This window comes from Callorhinchus milii, unplaced genomic scaffold (genome assembly GCF_018977255.1).
Source record: "Callorhinchus milii isolate IMCB2004 unplaced genomic scaffold, IMCB_Cmil_1.0 Scaffold20, whole genome shotgun sequence".
NCBI lineage: Eukaryota > Metazoa > Chordata > Chondrichthyes > Chimaeriformes > Callorhinchidae > Callorhinchus > Callorhinchus milii.
In genome coordinates this window covers 11389019-11412533 of record NW_024704761.1, presented here as the reverse complement: position 1 = coordinate 11412533, position 23515 = coordinate 11389019, and the positions used below count along the sequence as shown (strand labels likewise).

At 41.9% G+C, this 23515-nt stretch overlaps 1 protein-coding gene across 2 annotated transcripts in view; it reads left to right on the top strand.

Moving 5' to 3' along the window:
- The window catches only part of tbcd (tubulin folding cofactor D), a 151652-nt gene that overhangs the window by 63010 nt on the left and 65127 nt on the right, over window positions 1-23515 (top strand). For both annotated transcript variants that reach the window (XM_042342494.1, XM_042342495.1), the window contains exons 14-15: window positions 8484-8640; window positions 23384-23441. In XM_042342494.1, the coding sequence (XP_042198428.1) occupies window positions 8484-8640; window positions 23384-23441 (215 nt within the window). The remainder of the gene's footprint in view (window positions 1-8483; window positions 8641-23383; window positions 23442-23515) is intronic.

The following is a 23515-nucleotide window of genomic DNA, read 5'->3' as shown; positions in this document are numbered from 1 at the left end:
ATATAAGCAGGCAAACACGTCAATTAGCAGTTAATCATAAGACAGGTGTTGGGGATTAAAAAGTCTGCTGTCCAGTTGAAACTGGGTGCTTTTGTTATAGAGTTTTTTTGATGAAGTAACGGAGAGAGTGGGTGAAGGTAGTGCAGTTAATGTAGTTTATGTGGATTTTCAAAAGGCATTTGATAAAGTACGACATAAGAGACTTGTGAGAAAATAGAAGCCCACGGTATTAAAGGGACAGTGGCAGCGGATACAGAACTGTCTGGGAGACAGAGAGCGGAGAGTGGTGGTGAACGGTTGTTTTTCTGACTGGAGGGAAGTGCAGTGGTGTCCCCCAGGGATCGGTATTGGGACCACTGCTGTTTGTGATCTATATAAATGACCTGGACTTGGGTATAGGGAGCACAATTTCCAAGTTTGCAGCTGATACTAAGTTAGGAAAAGTAGTAAACAGTGAGGAGGATAGTAACAGACTGTAAGAGGACACAGATAGACTGGTAACGTGGGCCGACACGCGGCAGATGAAGTTTAATGTGGGGAAATGCAAAGTGATGCATTTTAGGAGGAAGAATGAGGAGAGACAATATACGCTGATGGGACAATCTTAAAGGGGGTGAAGGGACAGAGAGACCTGGGGGTCATATAAGTTAACCTTTGAAGCTGGCAGGACAGGGTAGTTAGCTGTTTAAAAAGCATCCGGGATACTAGGCTTTCTAAATGGGAGCATAGAATACAAAAGGCAGGAAGTTATGATGAACTTTTATAAAACACTGGTTAGGCCTCAGCGAGAGACTGTGTTCAGTTCTGGCCCCACACTTTAGGAAGGATGTCAAGGCACTAGAGAGGGTGCAAAGGAGATTGACCAGAATGGTACCAGGAATGAGGGACTTCAGTGATCAGGAGAGGCGAGAGAAGCGAGGGTTATTCTCCTTGGAGCAGAGAAGGTTAAGGGGAGACTTAATAGAAGTTTCCAAAATGATGAGGGGATTTGATAGGGTGAACAAGGAGAAGCTATTTCCACTGACGGGTGGGTTAGTAACCCGAGGAACCGATTTAGAATAGTTGTTAAAAGAAACAGAGGGGAGGGGAGGAGAAATTTTTTCACACAGCGAGTTGTTGGGATCTGGATTGCCTGAAAGGGTGGTTGAAGCAGATTCAATAACAGCTTTTAAGAGAGAAGTAGATAATTATTTGGGGAGGACGAGTTTGCATGGCTGTGGGGGGGTGGGAGTGGGATTGAATTGGAAGCTCTTTTCAAAGAGCCAGTACAGGCATGATGGGCCGAATGACCTCCTTCTGTGCTGTATAATTCTATGATTTAAAATGTGTCTCATGTCCTGGCCTCTATTAAGCCACCGTGCAGTAATTGGAGGGTTGGTGGCTTGGACACTAAGAGAGATTCTTCCTTTTCAGCAGTGCTAGGGACTCTTTGATTCCCACATCTGAAGAACTGCAACTCTTGACTATAGGGCTGGAGTGACTGTAAACTCCAGTCTTGATGTAGGACTTAAATCTGCAACCTTCTGACCTGCTAGCCTGGCTACTAAGTCAGCTCAAAAAGCCTATCATTTGGTGGCTGCATCATGTGGCAGAGACGGTATCTTTCCTCTGACAGCAATGGTGAAATCTGAACTTGCGGAATTGCGGACCCAATCTGGCACCTCACCCACTGTGTGGGATGGTGAATTGCATCATCCATTGAACTGTTCCGAACAATGTAGGATTGTAGTCATGTGCTTCTTCCCACTACGGCTATCTATCTACAGTGCTTGCCATCGCTGTAAAAGAAACAAGAAACTTTAAAATGTGAGATTAGTTTGCCAGCTGACAGCATAGCCCTGGTTGTTAATATTGTTTCACCCATTCACGAAACTTATTTTTTTGCAATAGGATTTTTTTAAAAGAAGTTCCAGTTAATATGGGCGGGGTGAAAGCTGTGCTAGAGTCATCATTTTACAAGAAAATCAGGTTTTGTTCGCCCCTGGTAATTGAAGAGATATCTGTGTGTGGGTTACCTTTTTTCCAAACAAATTGTGCCTTGCACAGCGAAACAAATGAATGTGGCTATTGTTCGTGAAAGGGTTATGAATATTGGTTGGTACTTAATAAATCTTTACCTGCTCATCATGTACTTGTCACTCCCCTACTTTGCTTAAAGCTTTGGAATAAGTTACCCGAGGACAAGGTACCTGCTCTGCAACATAAATCTTGCTAATAAGGTTTTTTTTAAAAAAATGGGTTTGCATGCTGTCATTTTGATTTTACATAAAGAAAAAAGAACGTTGCCACAGCCCCTATAACAAAGTGCTCCTCATTTATTGTAGTATCTCATCTGGTTTTGTACACAATTGCTTTGTGTATAGCAAGCTCCTGCAGGCAGCCCTGAAATGAACGACCAGTTCATTTTGAGGATCTGGCCAGGACAACAGAGAGAACAATCTTCTTTATTCACATTGTATCCTTAACATCGAACTCAAAAACAGGCAAATGGGATCCTGGTTTAACAACTCATCCAAGGGATGGCACCATTGACAATGCAGCACTCTAACTACAGGCAACCCCATAGTAATGCAGTGTCTTAGATCCACAAAAATTAGGTAGTGCACTATAACAAGTCCACAAAGAAAAATGGTCACCAATCCCGCTGCCTCGCTTATGACACTTCCTGTGCTTTGCGAGCTATGAACAGACAGGAAGCGCTACTGGCATCACTACCTGCACACTGCAAGAATTGCCACTGGTAGCAATGAAAATTATTGTTAATTTGATAGAGCACCTATAAGGTCTGTCCAAATGCCTTAAAGTGCTTCACAGGGAATTGCTGTCAAGGTTAGTGATTGTGTAGGCAGATGTCTCTGTCAACATATGCGTAGCAGGTTCCTTGGGGTCTTGTTGGGGCTAAGATGGCTCTAAGTTGATTTTCTTGGCAGCTGAATATTAAAATTGAGTCAACACTCTGTGGCGGTCTCAATCATCTGGTTCTTGAGCCAGTTGGGTCTGCAGTACTGTTGATGACCGACCATCATGGCTCATCGCAGGGGTAGGGATTCGTCACACTCAGTTCCTTTTAATCCGTAGCTAAATCCCAGTGAGCAGTGTGTTCCTAGCTGGATAAGCAGCAGGAAGCTCGCCATCTTGGCACTCAGTGCCAAACGATATGGTTTTACCTGGTTAAACTCCAGTGGTACCTCAATGCATATTCTGTGGTCCCCAAGCCTTGGTTTTGTCAACCTGTATTTTTTAATCTCCAGAATTAGGTAAGCAGGGTGTGTCCCTCAGAGAAGAGAGTGTGCATTCCATTCCAGCCACAGGGAAAATTCCATGTGCATGGCATACATATGTGGAACTCTTGTTTTGTTTGGATACTCTTAAGCATAGGAATAGGTTTCCGCATGTGTCAGAGACCCAATTGATCAAAAGGAAACAACTGAGCCAAGCTGAAACTTCATGTGTTCAAATTGGGAGATCACTCCACAGTGAAGGGATGATTTTAGATGGAAGCTGTAAAAGTTGTCAAACCCCGTTTCACTGGATGACGACAGTAGCTAATGTAGAGGTGGAGAGCTTTGAAATTGGAAGAAAGCCAAAGCTTTTAAATCAGTCACTTAGCTTCCAGATCTTACCTTCAACTCATGGTATTTCGGATTATTTTCTTTATTCCACGCCTAGTCACATAGATTTGTGTGATCATAGGCGTACTTGTTTGGCTTGAATTACAAGGCAAGAAGTGAATTTGAAGCTTCTAATGCGCAAGGATTTTTTTTTAAGTTAGGTTAGTTCCCTTGATATTTCTTCAATGTCTGTGGGTTGACTGCATCATAGTGGGTAGGTTGGTCCCCAACAACCAAGCTTTTGCTAATGCAAAATGGAAATGAGAAGGTACATATAATAGCCCTCACTGTTGTGGCGATATATTTTGGCACTTCAACACACTATACCAAAAATCCACTCAATTTGGTTCCTTTTAATATCAAGTTAATGATTTATAATGAAAAAACAAGTACTTAATTTACGTGGGGAAATATTCAAAAAACGACTCTTCAACTGGAAGGAATATCTACAGTTAAAAGTACATAAGGTATCACCCCCAGCAGTTAAATTGTTAGATAAGGCAGGGCAGGCTTTGACAGGTGGCTTCATGGCTTGAGGGCATAACAAAAGTAGATTGGCTGGGAATGTTATATTGGTTCTATGCACCTTGCGCGTAAACTAACCAGAACAAAAACACCACATGTTTAAATACCTTGTTTCTAGGAAAACACTTTTTAGTTGTCCATGTTGTAGGGAGGTTGTTTTATATAATGCAGTGAGTCACAAACATTGTCATACATTTACTCAACTCAGCTTTAATGTATTTCCTAATTATTTTATTCAACACGTAGGTATACACATTCTTTTTAGAGCTTTGCTGAATGTAACCTTTCAAGTCGTGGCTCCCTGAACAGGGTCCTGTAGCTCTCCCTCATAAAAAGATCTCAACTCTGCTCTTGTTGATCCCACATTAAAAACTATTTAAACAGTCGTGGATTGAGTGACCAAATTATTATTATGCCGTTCAACCCATCATGTCTGCTGGACACACTACAGAGACATATAGAGGACTGCAAAAGCTCGAGCGAGATTCAAGAGAGGAGGGGAGAATTGCGTTATTTCACAACCCAACTGTTCTCTAGATCTTCAAGTTATAAACATTTTTTAAAAAGCTGGATAGGTTTTTCTTTGTATGTTTTGAAACTAACTTCCTTCTTGTTTTCAAAACGCGCAATAGCTGACTGTTTAATAGTGGCACACCTAAAGGAGTTAACGTAATTTGCCCAGATACCTGAACAAAAGGGAGCATGGCTTGATTTACATACGTTTCTTGAACGTTGCATCAGATGCTCAATTATCTGACCTCATAGGAGTTTTGCAACATTCGCGGCACTTCACTCCTGAGACACCAGTCAGGTTTATTAAACTTGTTAGAGATCTGAGAAACAGCCTTAGGTAATAGAATAGCCTCTCACTATTTTCCAAGTAGTTTGAGAGTGAGACTTGCGTACACTGGACCAATAGGCCAAACTAAAGGGCCAGTGTCTTAGTAGGTTTTGCCTTATTTAGACGGTGGTTTATTTACTTTATCAGTCTGTTGTATTACTTTGAAACAATGAGGGAGACTATACCTAAGAAAATAAGTTAACATTCCCTTTATCCTGGTTTGGTTCATGGTTGCCAAATGTCAGGATGAGAGGACTTCACGGGTATTTGGCACTCTATTAATGTAAGCCTTAAGACTTTTAATTCCAATTGATTGTCTGCCCAAAGACAACAGATGAATAGGCCAGGCACAGACTTTAATGCTCTATTTTCTTTCCAAGAGAGTGTTGGAAGGAAAAAAAATGCAAATGATTGGTAATTTCATTATCAGACTTTAATGATATTGGAATAATCTTTTATTGTACCACTTTCTAAGAACTATATTGGAATATTCTTTACCTTGATGTTTAGCCGACAGGTGAAAATAAATAATAATATAATAATAATCCTTGCATTTGATATAGCGCTTTTCACGTCTTCTCGACAGCTCAAAGCGCTTTACAGAATAGACTCTAAAGTGAATTGACTGTATGTTTGTGGACGAAACACAGCAGCCAATTACGCACAGCAGTGTCCCACAAACAGTCGTGGATTAAAAATGACCAATTTATTATTGTTTTTTATTTTAGAGGGATTATTATTGGGTGTGTGGAGTAAGGAAACTTGTCCACGGTTTCGTCCTGGAATTAAACCCAGGTGTCTCGCTTGCAAGGCGAGTGCTCTAATCACTGAGCTACAGAACTCCACCTAAGGGATAAATATTTCCACCTAAGGGATACTGAAATGTAATGGAATGATTGAAAAATATTACTCTTAAAAGATAACCACCACTTTCTGATGTCAGTAAACTGCTACATTGGTTCAATAGAAGATTGCACTACACTAGTTTCCACTGTTGCTTTCTTGCTCTGTGTAGTCTTAAGAAAATAACATTTTCTATACATCGATATGTTCCTCCTGTTAACAGAGAATGTCAAGAGCTCCACGAGTCATTTGTAGTCTTTTGGCAAGTGATTAACACAACAACAACTTGGATTTATATAGCGCCCTCCACGCCGGACGGCGTCTCAGAATGCTTTACAGTAACGGATCCCGGGACTGAGCCATGGGGAGGGGGAGGAAGGTGACCAAAGGTGCGGTCAAAAAGAAAGGTCTTCAGCAGAGACCTGAAAATGGGAAGGAAAGGAGTGAGGAAGGCAGTTTCAGAGCCTTGGGGCGTAGAGACTGAAGGCATAGCCGCCGAGGGTGGAGCGGAGGATTCGGGGGACGAGGAGGAGGCCAGACCTGGAGGAACGAAAGCAACGGGTACTGTTTTGAGGAGAGGGGAGGGATGGCTGTTCATGGGATAGAAACAGGAGTTGGCTATTCAGCCCCTCGAACCTGTTCCACCATTTTAGATATAGACCAACTGAATAGAGATTATTTTGTGCTTATTATTTCACGTCCTCTGGACGTGAAAGGCGCTATACAAATGTAATCTTGTTGTTTTATAAGATCATTGCTGCTGTGCCTCAAGTCCAGTCACCCGCCCTTTCTCCATATCCCTTTAATACCCTGACCTAACAAATATTTTTCTACTTCTGTCTTGGAAGATGTAAATGGATCCAGTTAAAACGATAGACTGATCTGCTGCAATTATACAAATCTTTGTGGAGTGGGGGTTGGGGGGGGGGGGGGGGGTTAGAATCTGGTCATCAATGAACACTAACCTTGAGCACTATCTCCAAACATTTTACACCATATGACCTCGTGAGTGACATGCTGCTTTCAAACAATGCTTTCTCTTAATTATGTGTGTCAGTGTTTATATGCTTAGCCATAATAAGCACAAAATAATCTGTATTCAGTTGGTTATATCTAAGCAGTATTTTTTTTCTCTCTGTTGATGGCAAACAGAGGAGGAATGATAACTGGATATTGATGAATGATAATAGGAGTGATTCGCCCACAAATATACGGTCAATTCACTTTACAGTCTATTCTATGAAGCGCTATGAGACATCGAGAAGACGTGAAAAGCGCTATATCAAATGCAAGGATTATTATTTATAGTTATAACTCACATTGCAGTAAATGTAATGATACAATGGATATTTCTTATACCTGCAAAAATACCCTCATCACTGCTCTCAAAGGCGACATTCGTGAAGCTGATCTTAGAATTGGAATGGTAGATTGTGATATTCACCGGCTTGTTAGCTTGGTGGCAACCCAATAATCAGTCTCCAGCTGGAAGCCCTACCTTTATACGCCTAATAATAATAATCCCTCCAAAACCAAAAACAATAATAAATTGGTCATTTTCAATCTACGACTGTTTGTGGGACACTGCTGTACGCAATTGGCTGCCGCGTTCGCCCACAAATATGCAGTCAATTCACTTTACAGTGTGTTCTATGAAGCGCTTTGGGACATCCTCCCGACGTGAAAAGCGCTATATCAAATGCAAGGATTATTATTATTTACAGATGTCGCCTTTGAGAGTGGGAGGAGGGGGTAAAGCGATAGGGTTCATGGGTACATAGACAGGATGCTTTCAGTACATCCAGGGCCAATTGATGTTATAACGATTGAATATTTTGCTAACGTTGACCCATTGTGTCGTACATTTGGCAGTAACCTCAGTTGAGTTCAAATATTGGTCAAAAATATTGCCATTTTGACATTGATCAAATTCAGGATCCCAAACCCTCCCAGTCTTTGAATTTTTCTCCCCATTCTGTTTTATTTTGCACAAGTGTATGCGTAACCAATTAAAATAGCTAATGTGTGCATTTCACAACGGATGTGGACCAGAAATCTTTTGATTGGGTACAAACAACCTTTCATTATTTTGTTATGCAATTTGTTAGGCAAATTACAAAGGCATTCTACGTAGATGATTTGGAAAGTTATTTAAGATGCCTTATAGTTGTCAGCCTGGCCCAGTTGGTAACATTCTTGCCTCCTGAATCAAGGTTGTGGGTTCAAACCCCATGTCAGGACTTGAACTCACAGTCTAGGCCGACCCTTCAATACAGTGCTGGAAGTTTGCTGCATTGTTTGAACTGCCGTCTTTCTCATTAGATGTTAAACTGAAGACCTGGCTGGTTTTCAGGTGGACATTAAAGATCCCATGGTACTATTCAAAAAGAGAAGGGAGTTTTCCCTTGTTGATCTGGCCAACAATTCCACAAATACAATTGCCACTCACTCCATGGCCATCAGTAGGATATAGCTTTTTGCAAATTGACTGCATTTACAAAAATATACAGACACTGTGAAGTAATTTAGACCCCCCACAACCCCCCCACATGAAAGATACTATATCAAATGCAACGATTATTATAAATACACTATAAATTCAAAATTCAAAATTTGCTTTTAAATGGGACATAATTATGTTTTCATTTTCTTCGTACCACCAGTTGTACCTCCGATCCTCAAAGCTTTGACTTTTGATGAGAAACGTGGAGCTTGCAGCGTGGGATCCAATGTCCGGGATGCAGCCTGCTACGTCTGCTGGGCCTTTGCTCGTGCTTATGAACCTCAGGAGATGAAACCATTTGTAAATCAGATAGCGAGGTAAGACCTTTCCACAACGTCACCATCATTATTACAGATTCATTCACTTCAGATTTGACAGATGTAATACAAGCACTGGTAGGGAACAGTATTGTAGAATATAGGGATTGGTGCAAGCACGACAGAGCTCAATGGTTTGAATGTGGTCTGTGAAAGGAAGATTGAACAGTGGAGATAATAAATAATAATCCTTCCATATGATATCAGGAAGCATTCCAAATTGCTTCGTAGAATATACTGTAAAGTGTGGTAACTGAATTATGTAGGCGAACGAGATATAGGGAGTCTGAATATTTTAGAGTTTGTGCTTGATTGCCTTTGAGGATCAGAGTATCTGTGCAGAACTGGAGAAAGAATGAGTATTGGATTCCCCAGTGGGGCTGGCTTTGTGGGATCTGAGGAGGGAGCGGGCTTGAGGGGCCAAATGTCCTTTTCACCTTCCCTGCTTTCTATTGTGGCATGTTTATTTCAGGCACCTTAAACCCAAATTATTATTATTCAGAAACAGAGATTACTGGAAACACTCAGCAGGTCAGGCAGCATCTATGGAGAGAGGAAAATTAGTTAATGTTTAAGGTCGATGGCCAAAGGTCGCTGGGAACACGCAGTAGGTCAGGCAGCATCTATTGAGATAGGAAAGTGAGTTAACATTTCAGGTCGATGACCTAAGGCCATCGACCTGAAACGTTAACTCAATTTCCTCTCTCTATAGATGTTGCCTGACCTGCTGAGTTTTCCGAGCAATCTCTGTTTTTGCATCAGATTTCTGGTTAGGAAGACTCGAGGCTTGCAGACCCCAGTGAGTGCTGGAGTTTAACCAGCTACTTGCCATTTTGAACACTATAACGAACCTGATTGCCAGTTATCATGCACGTAGCTGGCCGACTTCCCTAGAAGAAAACAGCTGACTTCCGGATCTCCAGGTCACCGCTCACTTCACTTCCTTTTTGCTGTGAAGCAGGAAGTAACAGCAGCAACTTAATTACCGGAAGTTAGGCATTTTAGCACGAAAGTCAGCAGGCGCGTGGGAAAGACGTCCACAACACAACTGTTGTACCTGAGTTTGTGCAATGAAGAAGCGTGTTATGACCTAGCTGTGCTATAATAGCTCTTCATTGTGAATGAATGGGGATGTTGCAGACTGCAATGCATTGAAGTTGAATGTTCAGTTCTTTGCTGAACTTGTTTGATACCAGGGACTTGCATAGAGAAGATGGTTGTGTATATCACCTTAGATTGACTTACCTGCTTGTCCCTATGACTCATTTGTCCCTTCTGTTTTGCGTGCAACTGACAGTCATTAGTTATGCCTGCAGCCCTTTTAAATATGAAGGCAGGGCCTGCCTTACAAACGTACGTGTGTGTCTAAAGAATTGAAAATTAGAGCTGGCTGCTGTCGCTATTCTTGACTAGCCGAGTGTTTGGGCATTTGGTGACAGCCCTTGTCCACAGGGGATAAGATGCAGACAACTGCAGATTATTTGAATTAAGAGCTGTGTCTGTAGTAAAGGGGTATATGATCTTTTAATGATTGCCCCTAACTGAAATGACCCTTTGCAAAATTCCTGAGTGACTGTTTCAATCGTTATTGTTTGACCACATTTATCGGTTGGATTCAAATTTTTGTTTGATCTGCGAAGTATTGTTGCTCAGGGCTATTTAAAAATTATGAAACATCATTGCACACCACCTACGTCTTTGCTTTGTCAAACTGAACATGTTTGGCAACCTTCTCTTGGGCGTGTATTCTCAGTAGAAGATCATGTGTTATTCTTGTAACATTGTGCAGATGAACCCTTGCAAAATGAATACTTGTAAATACAGGGATTGTAAGTACATGGCGATTAACATTAGTTCTGAAAATATAAATAGTTGTTTAATCCAATTTCTTCCATGCAAATTTGTGGACACATTACTGTTTCCCAGCATCCAACTCCTGACTGTGTAATTGGATTTATCGGCCAGTAATCCTCTGACATCAGCACAAAACACTTAATACTTTGGCACCAACAGGCACACTCATTTGTCAAATCTGACTTTGCACTTTGTGGAATTTTCACTTGATTTGAAACACACGCAGCATTGTGCACGCACAAAACACACTGAACCCACCATTATGGGCTAAGGCCATAATGTTATAGAATGTTATAGCACATGAACAATACGTTCATAAGAACATAAGAACATAAGAATTAGGAGCAGGAGTAGGCCATTCGGCCCTTCGTGCCTGCTCCGCCATTCAATAAGATCATGGCTGATCTTCTCACCTAACTCTAATTACCTGCCATATCCCCTAATCCCTCTATTTTTCAAGAATCTATCAGTCTCAGCCTTGAAAATGTTCAAGGACTGAGCATCTACAGCCTTCTGGGGTAGTGAATTCCATAAGTTCACTACCCTCTGAGTGAAGAAATGTTTCCTCAACTCTGTTCTAAGAGGCTGACCCTGTGACCCCTGGTTATAGATTCTCCTTCCAGGGGAAACAGTCCCTCTGTGACTACTTTATCAGCCCTTTAAGAATCTTATAAGTTTCAATAAGATCTCTCCTAATTCTTCTGTACTATAGAGAGTACAGCCCCAGTTTCTTCAGCCTATCCTCATAGGTCAGTCCCCTCATCCCAGGAACTAACCGAGTGAATCTATGCTGCACCCCCTCGAGGGCAAGTATGTCCTTTTTTAAATAAGGAGACCAGAACTGCACACAATACTCTCGGTGCGGTCTCACCAAAGCCCTATACAGTTGCAGCAAGACTTCCCTACTCTTATATTCTAAACCTTTTGAAATGAACGCTAACATGACGTTCACCTTCTAAGTTGCTGCTGCACCTGCAAACTAACTTTTTGGGACTGGTGTACAAGGACACCCAAATCCCCTTGAATACTAACACTATCTAACTTCTCCCCTTCCAGAAAATAATCTGTTCTTTTATTCTTGCTACCGAGGTGAATAATTTCACACTTGCTAACATTGAATTCCATCTGCCACCTACTTGCCCACTCCCCGCGCCTATCTATGTCTTGTTGCAATCTTTTTGCATCATCCTGAGAGCTCACTCTGCCGCCGAGTTTAGTATCATCCGCGAATTTAGACACATTACATTCAATGTCCTCGTCCAGATCATTGATGTAAATGGTAAATAGCTGAGGCCCAAGCACTGATCCTTATGGCACTCCACTAGTTACATCTCCTGCCAATTCGAGAATGATCCGTTTATCACTATTCTCTGCTTTCTACCCAATAGCCACTCTTCTATCCATGTTAATATTTTCCCATTAATCCCGTGGGCCTTGATCTTGAGTAACAGCCTTTTGTGTGGCACCTTGTCAAGTGCCTTCGTAAAATCCAAATATCCCACATCTACTGGTTCCCCCTTATCCAACCTGCTGGATACATCCTCAAAAAATTCTAAAAGGTTAGTCAAGCATGACTTCCCTTTTGTAAAGCCATGTTGACTCTGCCTAATCTTTTTATGGTCTATAAATAGTGGAGTTACGTTTGCAATCTTCCAATCAGTGGGAACTTTTCCAGTATCCAGAGACTTTTGGAAGATTATAGACATGCCATCCACTATCTCAGTAGCCACCTCCTTTAAAACTCTCGGATGCAGGCCATCCGGTCCAGGGGATTTATCGGTTTTAAGACCCGACAATTTACCTAGAACCATCTCTTTACTAATGTTAATCTCCCTAAGTTGCTCGTTAACATTGTCTTCTTGGTCCTGTATTTTTGGTATGTTTCCAGTGTCTTCTACGGTGAAGACTGTAGAAAAATACTTGTTTAATGACTCTGCCATGTCTTTGTCCCCTATTATAATTCCTCCGGTCTCTGCCTGTAATGGACCCACATTCACCCTCGCTCGCCTTTTCCTCTTTATATATTTGTAAAAACTCTTGGAGTCTGTTTTTATGTTCTTTGCCAGTTTGCCCTCGTAATCTATTTTCTCCCTCTTGATCAATTTTTTGGTCCTCCTCTGTTGTTCCCTAAAGTTCTCCCAATCCTCAGTGTCTTTTTATAGGCTTTTTCTTATGATTTGATACTTTCCCTAACTGCTCTATTTAGCCTCGGCTGCACCACCTTTCCCATGGCATTCTTATTCCTCAAAGGGATATGTGCTCGTTGGGAATTTTGCACTATCTCCTTGAATGTCTGCCATTGTTGGTCTACTGTCAAATCTAAGTTTAGTCTCCCAGTTTATTCTGGCTAAATCCTCTCTCATACCAGCAAAGTTGGCTCGATTTAAATTGAAGACTTTTGTTTCAGACTTAACTACTTCCCTCTCTAACTTAACGCTACATTCCATCATATTATGATCGCTTTGCCCGAGAGGAGCCTTAAGTTCCAGTTTGCTGATCAGCCCTGTTTCATTACACAAAACAAGGTCTAATATGGCTTGTTCCCTGGTCGGCTCCTCAGCATATTGATCTAGAAAATTATCTCTAATACATTCTATAAGCTCCTCTTCTATGTTACTTTTCCCAATTTGGTTGTCCCAGTCTATGTACAGGTTAAAATCACCCACAATTGTCTTTCCTTTGCTACGTGCTCCACTAATCTCTTGATTTATACCTTGAGTGATACTTTGACCACTGTTTGGGGGTCTATAAACTACTCCCACTATAGTTTTCTGCCCCTTGAAGTTACGTATCTCTACCCATACTGACTCTATATCTTGCTTTTCAGATTTAAAATCTTTGCTCTCTACTGTTTTTATCCCATCCTTTATTAGCAGGGCCACTCCCCCTCCTCGTTTACCACATCGCCTATCTTTCCTATATACCACGTAGCTGGGAAAATTCAGTTCCCATCCCTGATCACCCTGTAACCATAGAGTTTTTCTTTACATGTGCCACCTAATTTGAGCCTACTTTCCTGCCCACTCCCCAGATTATGGCAGAGAATTCCTCTTTCCACACTCTCTGTGTAATGAGTTTTTTTTCTAATGTGTAATGAGTTTTTTTTCTAATTTATCGAGCATTTCCTCTCGTGATCATCTTGAATTTTTGGTGTCAGCTTGGCTCAGTTGGTGGCACTTTCGCTTCTGAGTCAACAGGTTGTGGATTGTAACCTCACTTCAGGGCTTTGAACTCATTGTCTCGGGCCAACAGTCTAATGCTGGAAGAAGTACACATAAGAACATAAAAATTAGGAGCAGGAGTAGGCCATTCGGCCCCTCTAGTCTGCCCCGACATTCAATAAGATCATGGCTGATCTATTCTAACTCCACCTACCCGCCTTATCCCTTAATCCCTTTATCTACAAGAAATCTATCAATCTCAGTCTTGAATATGTTCAAGGACTGAGCATCTACAGCCCTTTGGGGTAGAGAATTCCATAAATTCACTACCCTCTGAGTGAAGAATTTTTTCCTCAACTCAGTGCGAAAGGGCTTACCCCCAATTTTAAGACTGTGACCCCTGGTTATAGTTTCTCCAAACAAGGAAAAAAATCTGCCACTATCTGTTCTGTCGTGCCCCTTAATAATCTTACAGGTTTCTATAAGATCACCTTTCATTCTTCTATATTCTAAAGAATATGGGCCTAAACTTCCCATAACTCATCCCCCTCATCCCTGGTACCATCCTAGTGAATCTACGTTGTACTCCCTCCAAGGCGAGTACATACTTTCTTAAATAAGGAGACCAAAACTGCACACAGTACTCTAGGTGTGGTCTCACCAGGGCCCTATACAGTTGCAGCAAGACTTCCCTACTCTTATATTCTAACCCTTTTGTAACAAATGCCAACATACCATTAGCCTTCCTAACTGCTGCTGTACCTGCAAACTTAACTTTTTGTGACTGGTGGACAAGGACACACAAGTCCCTCTGAACGCTAACACTGTCAAGTCTCTCCCCTTCTAAAAAATAATCTGCTCTATTGTTTTTGCCACCTAGTTGGATGACCTCACATTATACTTCATCTGCCACCTATTTGCCCACTCCCCTAGCCTATCTATATCTCGTTGCATTTTTTTAATGTCATCCTCGGTGTTTACTCTCCCTCCTAGTTTAGTGTCATCCGCGAATTTGGATATATTAAGTTTGATGTCCTCATCTAGATCGTTGATATAGATAGTAAATAGTTGATCCTTGTAGCACTCCACGAGTCACATCCCGCCAATCTGAGAAGGACCCGTTTATCCCTACTCTTTGTTTTCTTCCTGTTAGCCATTCTTCATTCAATGCTAATATATTCCCCTTAATTCCATGGGCCCTAATCTTGTGAATCAATGCGGCACCATATTGAATCCTTTTGGAAATCTAAATACACTACATCCACTGATTCCCCCCTATCTAATCTACTTGATATGTCCTCAAAAAAATCTGAAAGATTTGTTAAGCATGACTTCCCTTTTGTAAAGCCATGTTGACTCTGTTTAATCATATTGTGATCCTCTAAGTATCCCACTATGACATCCTTAATTAAGGCTTCTAGAATTTTCCTTACCACCGATGTCAGACTAACTGGTCTACAGTTCCCCATATTTTCTCTCTCACCCTTCTTAAATAGTGGTGTGACGTTTGTGATCTTCCAATCAATGGGAACTGTTCCAGAATCCAAAGAATTTTGGAAGATCAGACACAAGGCCTCCACTATCTCATGAGCGACCTCTTTTAAAACCCTGGGATGCAAACCATCAGGTCCAGGGAACTTGTCACTTTTTAATGCCAATAATTTCCCGAGCACCAATTCTTTGCTAATTAAATTTCCCTAAGTTGCTTCCTATCATTAGCCTCTTGGTTCATCTCTATTTCTGATAAACTTCTTGTGTCTTCTAACATTTATTTATCTATTTATTTAGGGACTCTGCCATATCCTTATCCCCCATTATAATTCCTCGTTTCTGCCTGTAAATGACCCATATTTACTTTTGCTAGTCTATTCCTCTTAATGTATTTATAAAAACTTTTACAATCTGTCTTAACGTGGAGTCCTTTGTGGAATCCTATAGCTCAATGGTTAGAGCACTCGCTTTGCAAGGGAGAGACCTCAGTTCAATTCCAGGCAGAGGGCGAAACCCTTGGGCAAGTTTCCTTACTCCACACAGAGCCTAATAATAATCCCTCCAAAACCAAAAACAATAATAAAAAAGTTGGTCATTTTCAATCTACGACTGTTTGTGGGACATTGCTGTGCGCAATTGGCTGCCGCGTTCGCCCACAAATATACAGTCAATTCACTTTACAGTGTGTTCTGTGAAGCGCTTTGGGACGTCCTCCCGACGTGAAAAGCGCTATATCAAATGCAAGGATTATTATTATTATAATTATTATTATAATTTTCCTAGCGAGCTTGCCCTCATAATCCATTTTCTCACTCTTGATGAGGTTTTTGATTTTCCTTTGTTGGTCCCTAAAACACTCCCAGTCCTCAGGTTTGCTACTCTTTTTGGCAGTTTTATAGGCCTTTTCTTTCAGTTTTATACTTTCTCTAACTGCTCTAGTTAGCCACGGATGAACTGCTTTCCCTGTGTTACTCTTATTCCTCAAGGGAATATGTGACCGCTGAGAATTTTGCACTACATCTTTAAACGTTTGCCACTGTTGGTCTATTGTCACATCCATTAACCTAATTCCCCAGTCTATTTTAGCTCATTCTTCCCTCATATCTGCAAAGTTAGCTTTATTTAAATTTAAGACCCTGTTAAACTGTTGGAATTGCTGTCCTTTGGATGAGACTAATGAAAGGTTGTTAGGTGGATGGTTAAAGGTCTCTTGACACTACTTTTCTTATCAGTATATAGTTTGGAACAAGAGATTTCAAGCGACTGCCAGGATGGTGATTGGTGAACTAGATGGACCTTGGTCTTCTTTCACCGAGCAAAATCTTATATTCCTACTAGATTCATAGATTCACAGATTCATAGAATGTTACGGCACAGAAGGAGGCCATTCAGCCCATCGAGTCTGTGCGGCTCTTTGACAGAGCGTCACTTTCACTAACCCCAATCACCAGCTTTCTCCCCATAACCCTGCAAACCCGTCTTCCCCAGATACCTATCCAGTTCTCTCTTAAAAGCTGTTATCGAATCGGACTTCACTACCCTTTCAGGCAGATCATTAATATATATTAGAAAGAGAAGTAGTCCCAATACCAATCCCTGGGGGACACCACTGCACACCTCCTTCCATTTCGAGAAACACCCATTAACCACCACCCTCTGCTTTCTGTCACTCAGCCAGTTCTTAATCCAAACTGCCACTCTCCCCTTAATACCGTGGGCCTCTAATTTTTTTATTAATCTCTTATGCGGTACTGTGTCGAAAGCTTATTTGAAATCCATGTAAATAGCGTCCACCGCATTTCCCTCATCAACCCTCGCAGTCACCTCTTCAAAAAATTCTACTTGGAAAAGAGAGTTTCTCTCTGGTGCCCTGGACAACAAGCTCACAAATAAAATTGGTCATTCACTTCAGAACTGTTTGAAGACATTGCTATATGCAAATTGGCTACTTGAAGAAAATTAGACCAGGTGGTTAAATCACTGACAGCTCAGTAGGTAGCACTCTTGCCTTTCAGATTCAAACCTCGCATTAGAACTACGAGTTCACAGTCTGTGCTGACACTCCAGTACACTTTTGGAGGAGCGCTGTACTGTCATACTTGCTGTCATTTGAACTGAATTTAGGGCTACATATTCTTGATGTGAATGTGAAAGAACCCATACTGTTGGAAAAAGAGAAACAGTATGGCCAGTGTCCTGGCCAAAGGCTCTCCAGTTCAATCAGTCATTCATTTAACAATTATTTGTGTGCAAAATGTCTGCTGTGCTTAAGTACATAAATGGTCATGACATTTGACAGTAATTATTGTGAAGTACTTTACAACATGCTAAGGAGCTATAGAAATGAAATTTCTTTCTTTCTAATGGGGGTCTTGTCCATGCATTATTTCCTAATTTACCACCGGAGTTTAACCTTAAAGTTCAGAAAGCTTTGCCTGCAGCCTCCTCAAGCAAAAGAAAAAATGGGGATTTTATTTCAACCAGCTATTTTTTATGATTCATTCAACTTCAACAACACAAAACAGGTTCAGGTCCAACAGCCTGCAGACTATGCCTTTGTTGTTTGCAAGATAATCTTTGGCATGTTTAATAGCATATTCCAAGCACTTCTTTGGCAAAGATGAATGAAAATCATAAAACCAATGAACTAATAATCTTCCAGGGCATCTGATCATGTCATTTAGAAATGAACACTGGCTGCACATAGTGACATAAATTGCAAACAGTGCTTGCAGTGTAATAATGAAAAATGTCATCTTCCCCCAGGGTACTACGTTGTTTGTGATTAACAGAAGGGAGGGTGCATGTTGAGCTTAGAGTTAAAATGACAAACCTGAGATAGCTTGACTGGAGGGCAGGATTGCATATCCCACAAAACCAGGAAATGTGCCTCACTGCTTTGAGCTACGTATCTTTTCACACAAGGCTTATGTGTATCGTTTAGCGCAATCTGTTTCAGGTGATTTTATCGTCTTGTCGAATGAGTTTATTCAACAGTTTGTTCTTAAGAGTTTTCAGGCCTTATTTTAGCAGGAAGTTGGTTCACTTGGTATTACCTAAATCTGGATACAGGAGTGAGCCACAATTTGTAGATATGAAAATAGTATGGAAATCCATTTTTAACAACAAAAAAAAAATTGCGTTTGTATAGCGGGTTTCACTTTGGGAGGATGTCCCTTAGTGGTGTGTCTCTCTCTTAACTATGTGGTCTCTCTCTTTTAATCCTGTACTCATCTGGATTTTTCTAATCACTGTTTAGGAAAAATCTCAAACCTGGTGACATGCAACATACACCTAAAAAGTTTTGCTAATGTTGCACTTCATTTCCGCTTCTGAGCCAGAGCCCCTATGTGGACGAGAGGACATGTGGTTAGACATGTGAACAGATAGTTGACATGTTGTTCGTTACACTGTGTTCCATTATGCCTCATTTTCTCTCCTGTTTCATATGATGAAACGTAAAGTCCAAAGATTCTTATCCATCAATAAATATAATTTATCGCCCATTCTATGCCTATGCTGTGCTGCCCACAGCACGGAAACTGCTCTGGTCAAGGTCACAAATGACATCCTGACCATGTGTGACCAGGGCTCCCTCTACCTCCTCGTCCTCCTCAACCTCTTCGCCGCCTTTGACACTGTGGAACATTCAATCCTCCTCCATTGCCTCTCCTCCCACCTCAACCTTCAAGGTTCTGTCCTTGACTGGTTCAGGTCCCACCTTTCACACCGCCTCCACTTCGTCGTAGCAAACCGCTTCTCCTCCAGCCCCCACACTGTCTCGTGCGGTGTTCCTCAGGGCTCTGTCCTCGGTCCTCTCCTCTTCACCCTCTACATGCTCCCCCTCGGTGATATTGTCCGCAGACATGTGGTAAATTTCCACATGTATGCTAATGACACCCAACTCTATCTTTCTGCCTCCACCCTGAACTCGAGGACTACTGGCGTCCTGACCGACATCAAGTCCTGGACGAGGGACAACTTTCTCCAACTCAACGTCAGAAAGACCGAGGCCCTCCTGATTGGTTCGTGCCAGCGCCTCCGCAACACAGGCGCTGGCAGCATCAGCCTCCACGGCTGCACACTCAACCTCACTAAGCCAGTCAGGAACCTGGGTATCTTGTTTGACCCCGAACTGTCTTTTCTCACCCACATCTGCCCCATGACCGGCACTGCCTACCACCACCTCCGCAACATTGCCAGACTCCGCTACTGCCTCACCCCTCAGGCTGCCCAAACCCTCACCCAAGCATTCGTCACATCAAGGCTCGATTACAGAAACTCCCTCCTCATTGGCCTTCCTAGCTCTTCCCTTCACAAGCTGTACCACGCTCCGTGACCCCATCACTCCCACCCTCGTCCGACTCCACTGGCTCCCCATCCCCCAGAGGATCAAGTTCAAGATCCTTGTCCTCACCTTTAAGGCCATCCATGGCCTTGCCCCCTCCTACCTCTCTGACCTGCTAACTCCCTACCAACCTTCCCTCTCCCTCCATTCATCAGGCTCCGGCCTGCTCCATGTCTCCCGCCCGACCCGCCCTACCATCGGTGGCCGGGCTTTCAGCCTCTCTGCCCCACACACTCTGGATCTCCATCCCATGGTCCCTTCGCCTCGCTTCCTCCCTTGCATCCTTCAAGGCTGGTCTCGACCTTTCTCTTTGACCGTGCCTTTGGTTGCCCTCCCACCTCTCTGCCTTCCTTCACCCCTACCCCATCCCTCCCCGATGCTCGGGCCCTGACACCTAACTGTTCAGCGCTTTGGGAAGTACTCTCGACTTGAAAGGCGCTCTATAAATGTAATTTTGTTGTTGTTGTTTAAGATTGACCTCAGTAATGCGAAAACTAATCCTAACAAGCATTACAAAAGTAACAGGAGTTGGTATTCTGGTAGTGTGAACAGGGGTAGGGGCCAAAGGGCCTTCTTCATCCAAACTTTTTTGGTATTGTGCAATTGTACTCCAAGCCACGTTCTGAATTGCCTGTGTACAGTATAGGTCTGATTTCATATGCAAAATCTCCCCAGTCTTCAGTGATAGTGTTTTTTGGAGTAGGAGTTAGAAATCTTGTTTAATCTGCCTGATGTTGGGAGTGTTGACGAGTTTCTTTAGCATAAATTTTGGTTAGTTTTAAGATAGAGTCTGACGTTCATGAATTCTAAAGCCAAGGTTAGAGTTCCAAGCGCCTGCTGCTTCACATGCTAAGAAAGATGGATAATCTGTAGTGCCTTAACTTGCGTGCCATGGATTCAAAACATGCATGACCACAATAAAGCCACCTCCCTGTACCCTCCCTGCTCACCAGAATATCAGGTATCAAGCAGGCAGACATGCTTGGTTCTACGGAACCCTCCCAACTCGATTACCAGGGATTATATTTTTTTACACACGTTTGCTCATGTAAAATGAAAATAATTACAAACAAATCGAATTTAGTTTTTGTTTTGCATGTGCATGAAGTAAAACCACTATTTTCTGGCCTTAAATTTAAACAAATCCGAGTTTCTACAAATTATTGATGTAAGCAAATATTTTTTGCAGTCTCAGTTCATTTCTAACTTTGAATTACATGGTAGAAAGTTGGTTGTTTGCCCAACCCTGACTCGTTAAACTTTTCTGCCTCTATAGTTATAAATTAGAAGGAGAAATGGATTAGGAGAAGACCTCAGTGAAGCACCAAGACACTGACTTTTTAAATGTTTGGTGCTTTATTGACCACTTGATCCTTCACGTAGTTGAGCCACAATTGTCTTTAACAATTAGAGATTAGAGAAAATCAGCCCCAATTCCCACTCCTGATTGCTCTTCAGAGACCGCTTTTTGGGATTTCCACCCAGATGTGAGAACGTTGGGTGAACAGGATTGTTCTCCTGACGTGAAAGATGCTGCATAAATGCGATTTATTGTTGAAGGCAGAATTAGGAATTGACTATGTTTCCGTTCCCCAGCTAAATAATCTGCCGATTCTCATTGCGAATGCTCCTGCTTTGAGTACTGCCAACTTCAGTTGTGGCCAACCCATTGCCTGGACAGCCAAATGTGGCTGCTGGGGGTGTCAAGAAGCAGCCCATCGAACAATCGCCCTTTTCTACATAAGTCTTGGATAAGTCTCAGGGGGCGTCATGGAGCCTCATTGCAGCAGAAGGAAAAGAAGCCTTCGGGCAGGGTTTAAAATTGGAAAACATTTTTGCCAGAAATATTTTCATGACTCCGAGACTGAATGTTCAGGTGTAGTCTATTTGTTCTGGGGCGGTGAAGCAAGTCTAGGTTAGGATTGTCAATTGAAGCTGAACTTTTGACCCTCTTAAGATGCAAGACCAACTATGTGCACTAGAAACGCTCCAGAACTATTCTCTGGTTTATGACTTATACCTGCACAGGCCGCGCATGCAGTTTCATATTCCTGCGTTCAGTAGATTTCGAAATGACATCTTGTTCCACTGACGTGAAAGAGAAGACTGTATCTCAGAAATGTAGTTGGTTGCCTTCCATTTGTTGCTGGACAAGTTATACGAGTCTGATAACAAGTTAAGACATGTTGCTGCGTTGCTATAGTCTGTACTTTTCCATTAAAATCCTCTTTGTTTTAAAGATAACTGCTTACAGTGAAAAGCATTCATAAGCTGAAAGAGTTGAAGACAATTTTTTTCATACTTCTCTTACCAGAGAGAGAGAGAGAGAGAGAGGCGGGGAGCGAGGGAGGCATATTAAAATGTAACCTGTCTCAAAGTAGCTTTTAACTGGGAAAGAGCCATTTCATAATAATAATCCTCGTGTGTGATATAGCATCTTATCGCATTGTCAAATGCATTTCAAGTCATGTAGCTCAGTGGTTAGAGCACTCGCTTTGCAAGGAGAGACCTCAGTTCAATTCCAGGCAGAGGGCTAAACCCTTGGGCAAGTTTCCTTACTCCACACAGAGCCTAATAATAATCCCTCCAAAACCAAAAACAATAATAAAAAAGTTGGTCATTTTCAATCTACGACTGTTTGTGGGACATTGCTGTGCGCAATTGGCTGCCGCATTTGCCCACAAATATACAGTCAATTCACTTTACAGTCTATTCTGTGAAGCGCTTTGGGACGTCTAGAAGACGTGAAAAGCGCTATATCAAATGCAAGGATTATTATTAAAGTGCTTCACAGAATTTACTGTAGATTGTATTTTTGTGGGATAACGTGGGAACCAACAGCATTGCATATTGTATCTAAGCAGCGCTTCTATTAGCTTGTATTGGTATTGTTTCCTCCGTTTCTGTCGCAATAGTCGTATTTCCATAAGAGATTTAGACATAAAATTCAAGAAATGACAGCGCAGACCATTTGGTCCATCAGGTCTACGCTATGTTAGCACCTCCACTGGAACTAGTCAACTCTAATCCCAATTCTACGATCCCTTCTCCATCCCTTTTTGTATTGTTCTTCGTCAAATATTTATTCAATTCCCTTTGACAAATGCTTATGAGGTAAATCACTTTGTACTGTATCATAGTAATATATTTAGGGCTTTCTAGCTGATAGTTTATTACCTTGGTATTGGTAGAACGCTGCAAATATAAATTATTTTAATGTAATAGTTGTTCAATTAATTAGTTTCAATAATAGAGATGAATAAAAAGATGTATAATCTGTCTGTCTTCCTCGGTCACATTTTGAAATAGAAAATACAGCCTTGCTCCATTCACTGCCAACTCCTACCCCTGCTCTGACCCATCTTCCTCAGCATGCCTTTGCCTACTCTCATCCTCCCCCCTCTCTCCCTACTTTCATCCTGTCCTCCTCAGCCTCGCCCAGCCTACCTCAATAACCTTCTGCAACCCTTTCCACTCTGGGTTCTCCGTCAGCTCCCAAGGCTCAGCTAAAACTGGCCTGTTGCCTTTTCCCTGCCCAATGCGATGAGCTCTCAGCCATTCTGCCCACTTTCTGGAACTACATCCTCGAGTTCCTCTGGCTGGCCCCTCCCTCCCCACCATTAAAACTCGCTTTACTATCTTTGTTCTTGGCTGCACTTTTGATCACCTTATTCCACCCGCTCTACATCAGGCTCCCAGTCAGCTCTGAAATGCTTTGAGTTGTCTTCCCAATTTGAAAGGCACTATCATTTTTCTTACTTCCAACGTAAATCCAATTACTCGTTTCAGATATGATTTTTAGGAATATTTATGTATAAACATAATTTCTAAGTTTTGCCTGAAGCATTGACCATAATATGCTATTTTTTTAAAAAAAATCTCTCTTTAGCTCGTTGGTGATAGCTGCAATATTTGACCGGAATGTAAACTGTCGCAGAGCTGCCTCGGTAAGTCTTCTGTGACCAAGTAACCGCCAGCCTGGCTCAGATGCGTTCTTTCAGGAAGAGAGAGAGAGTGCGCA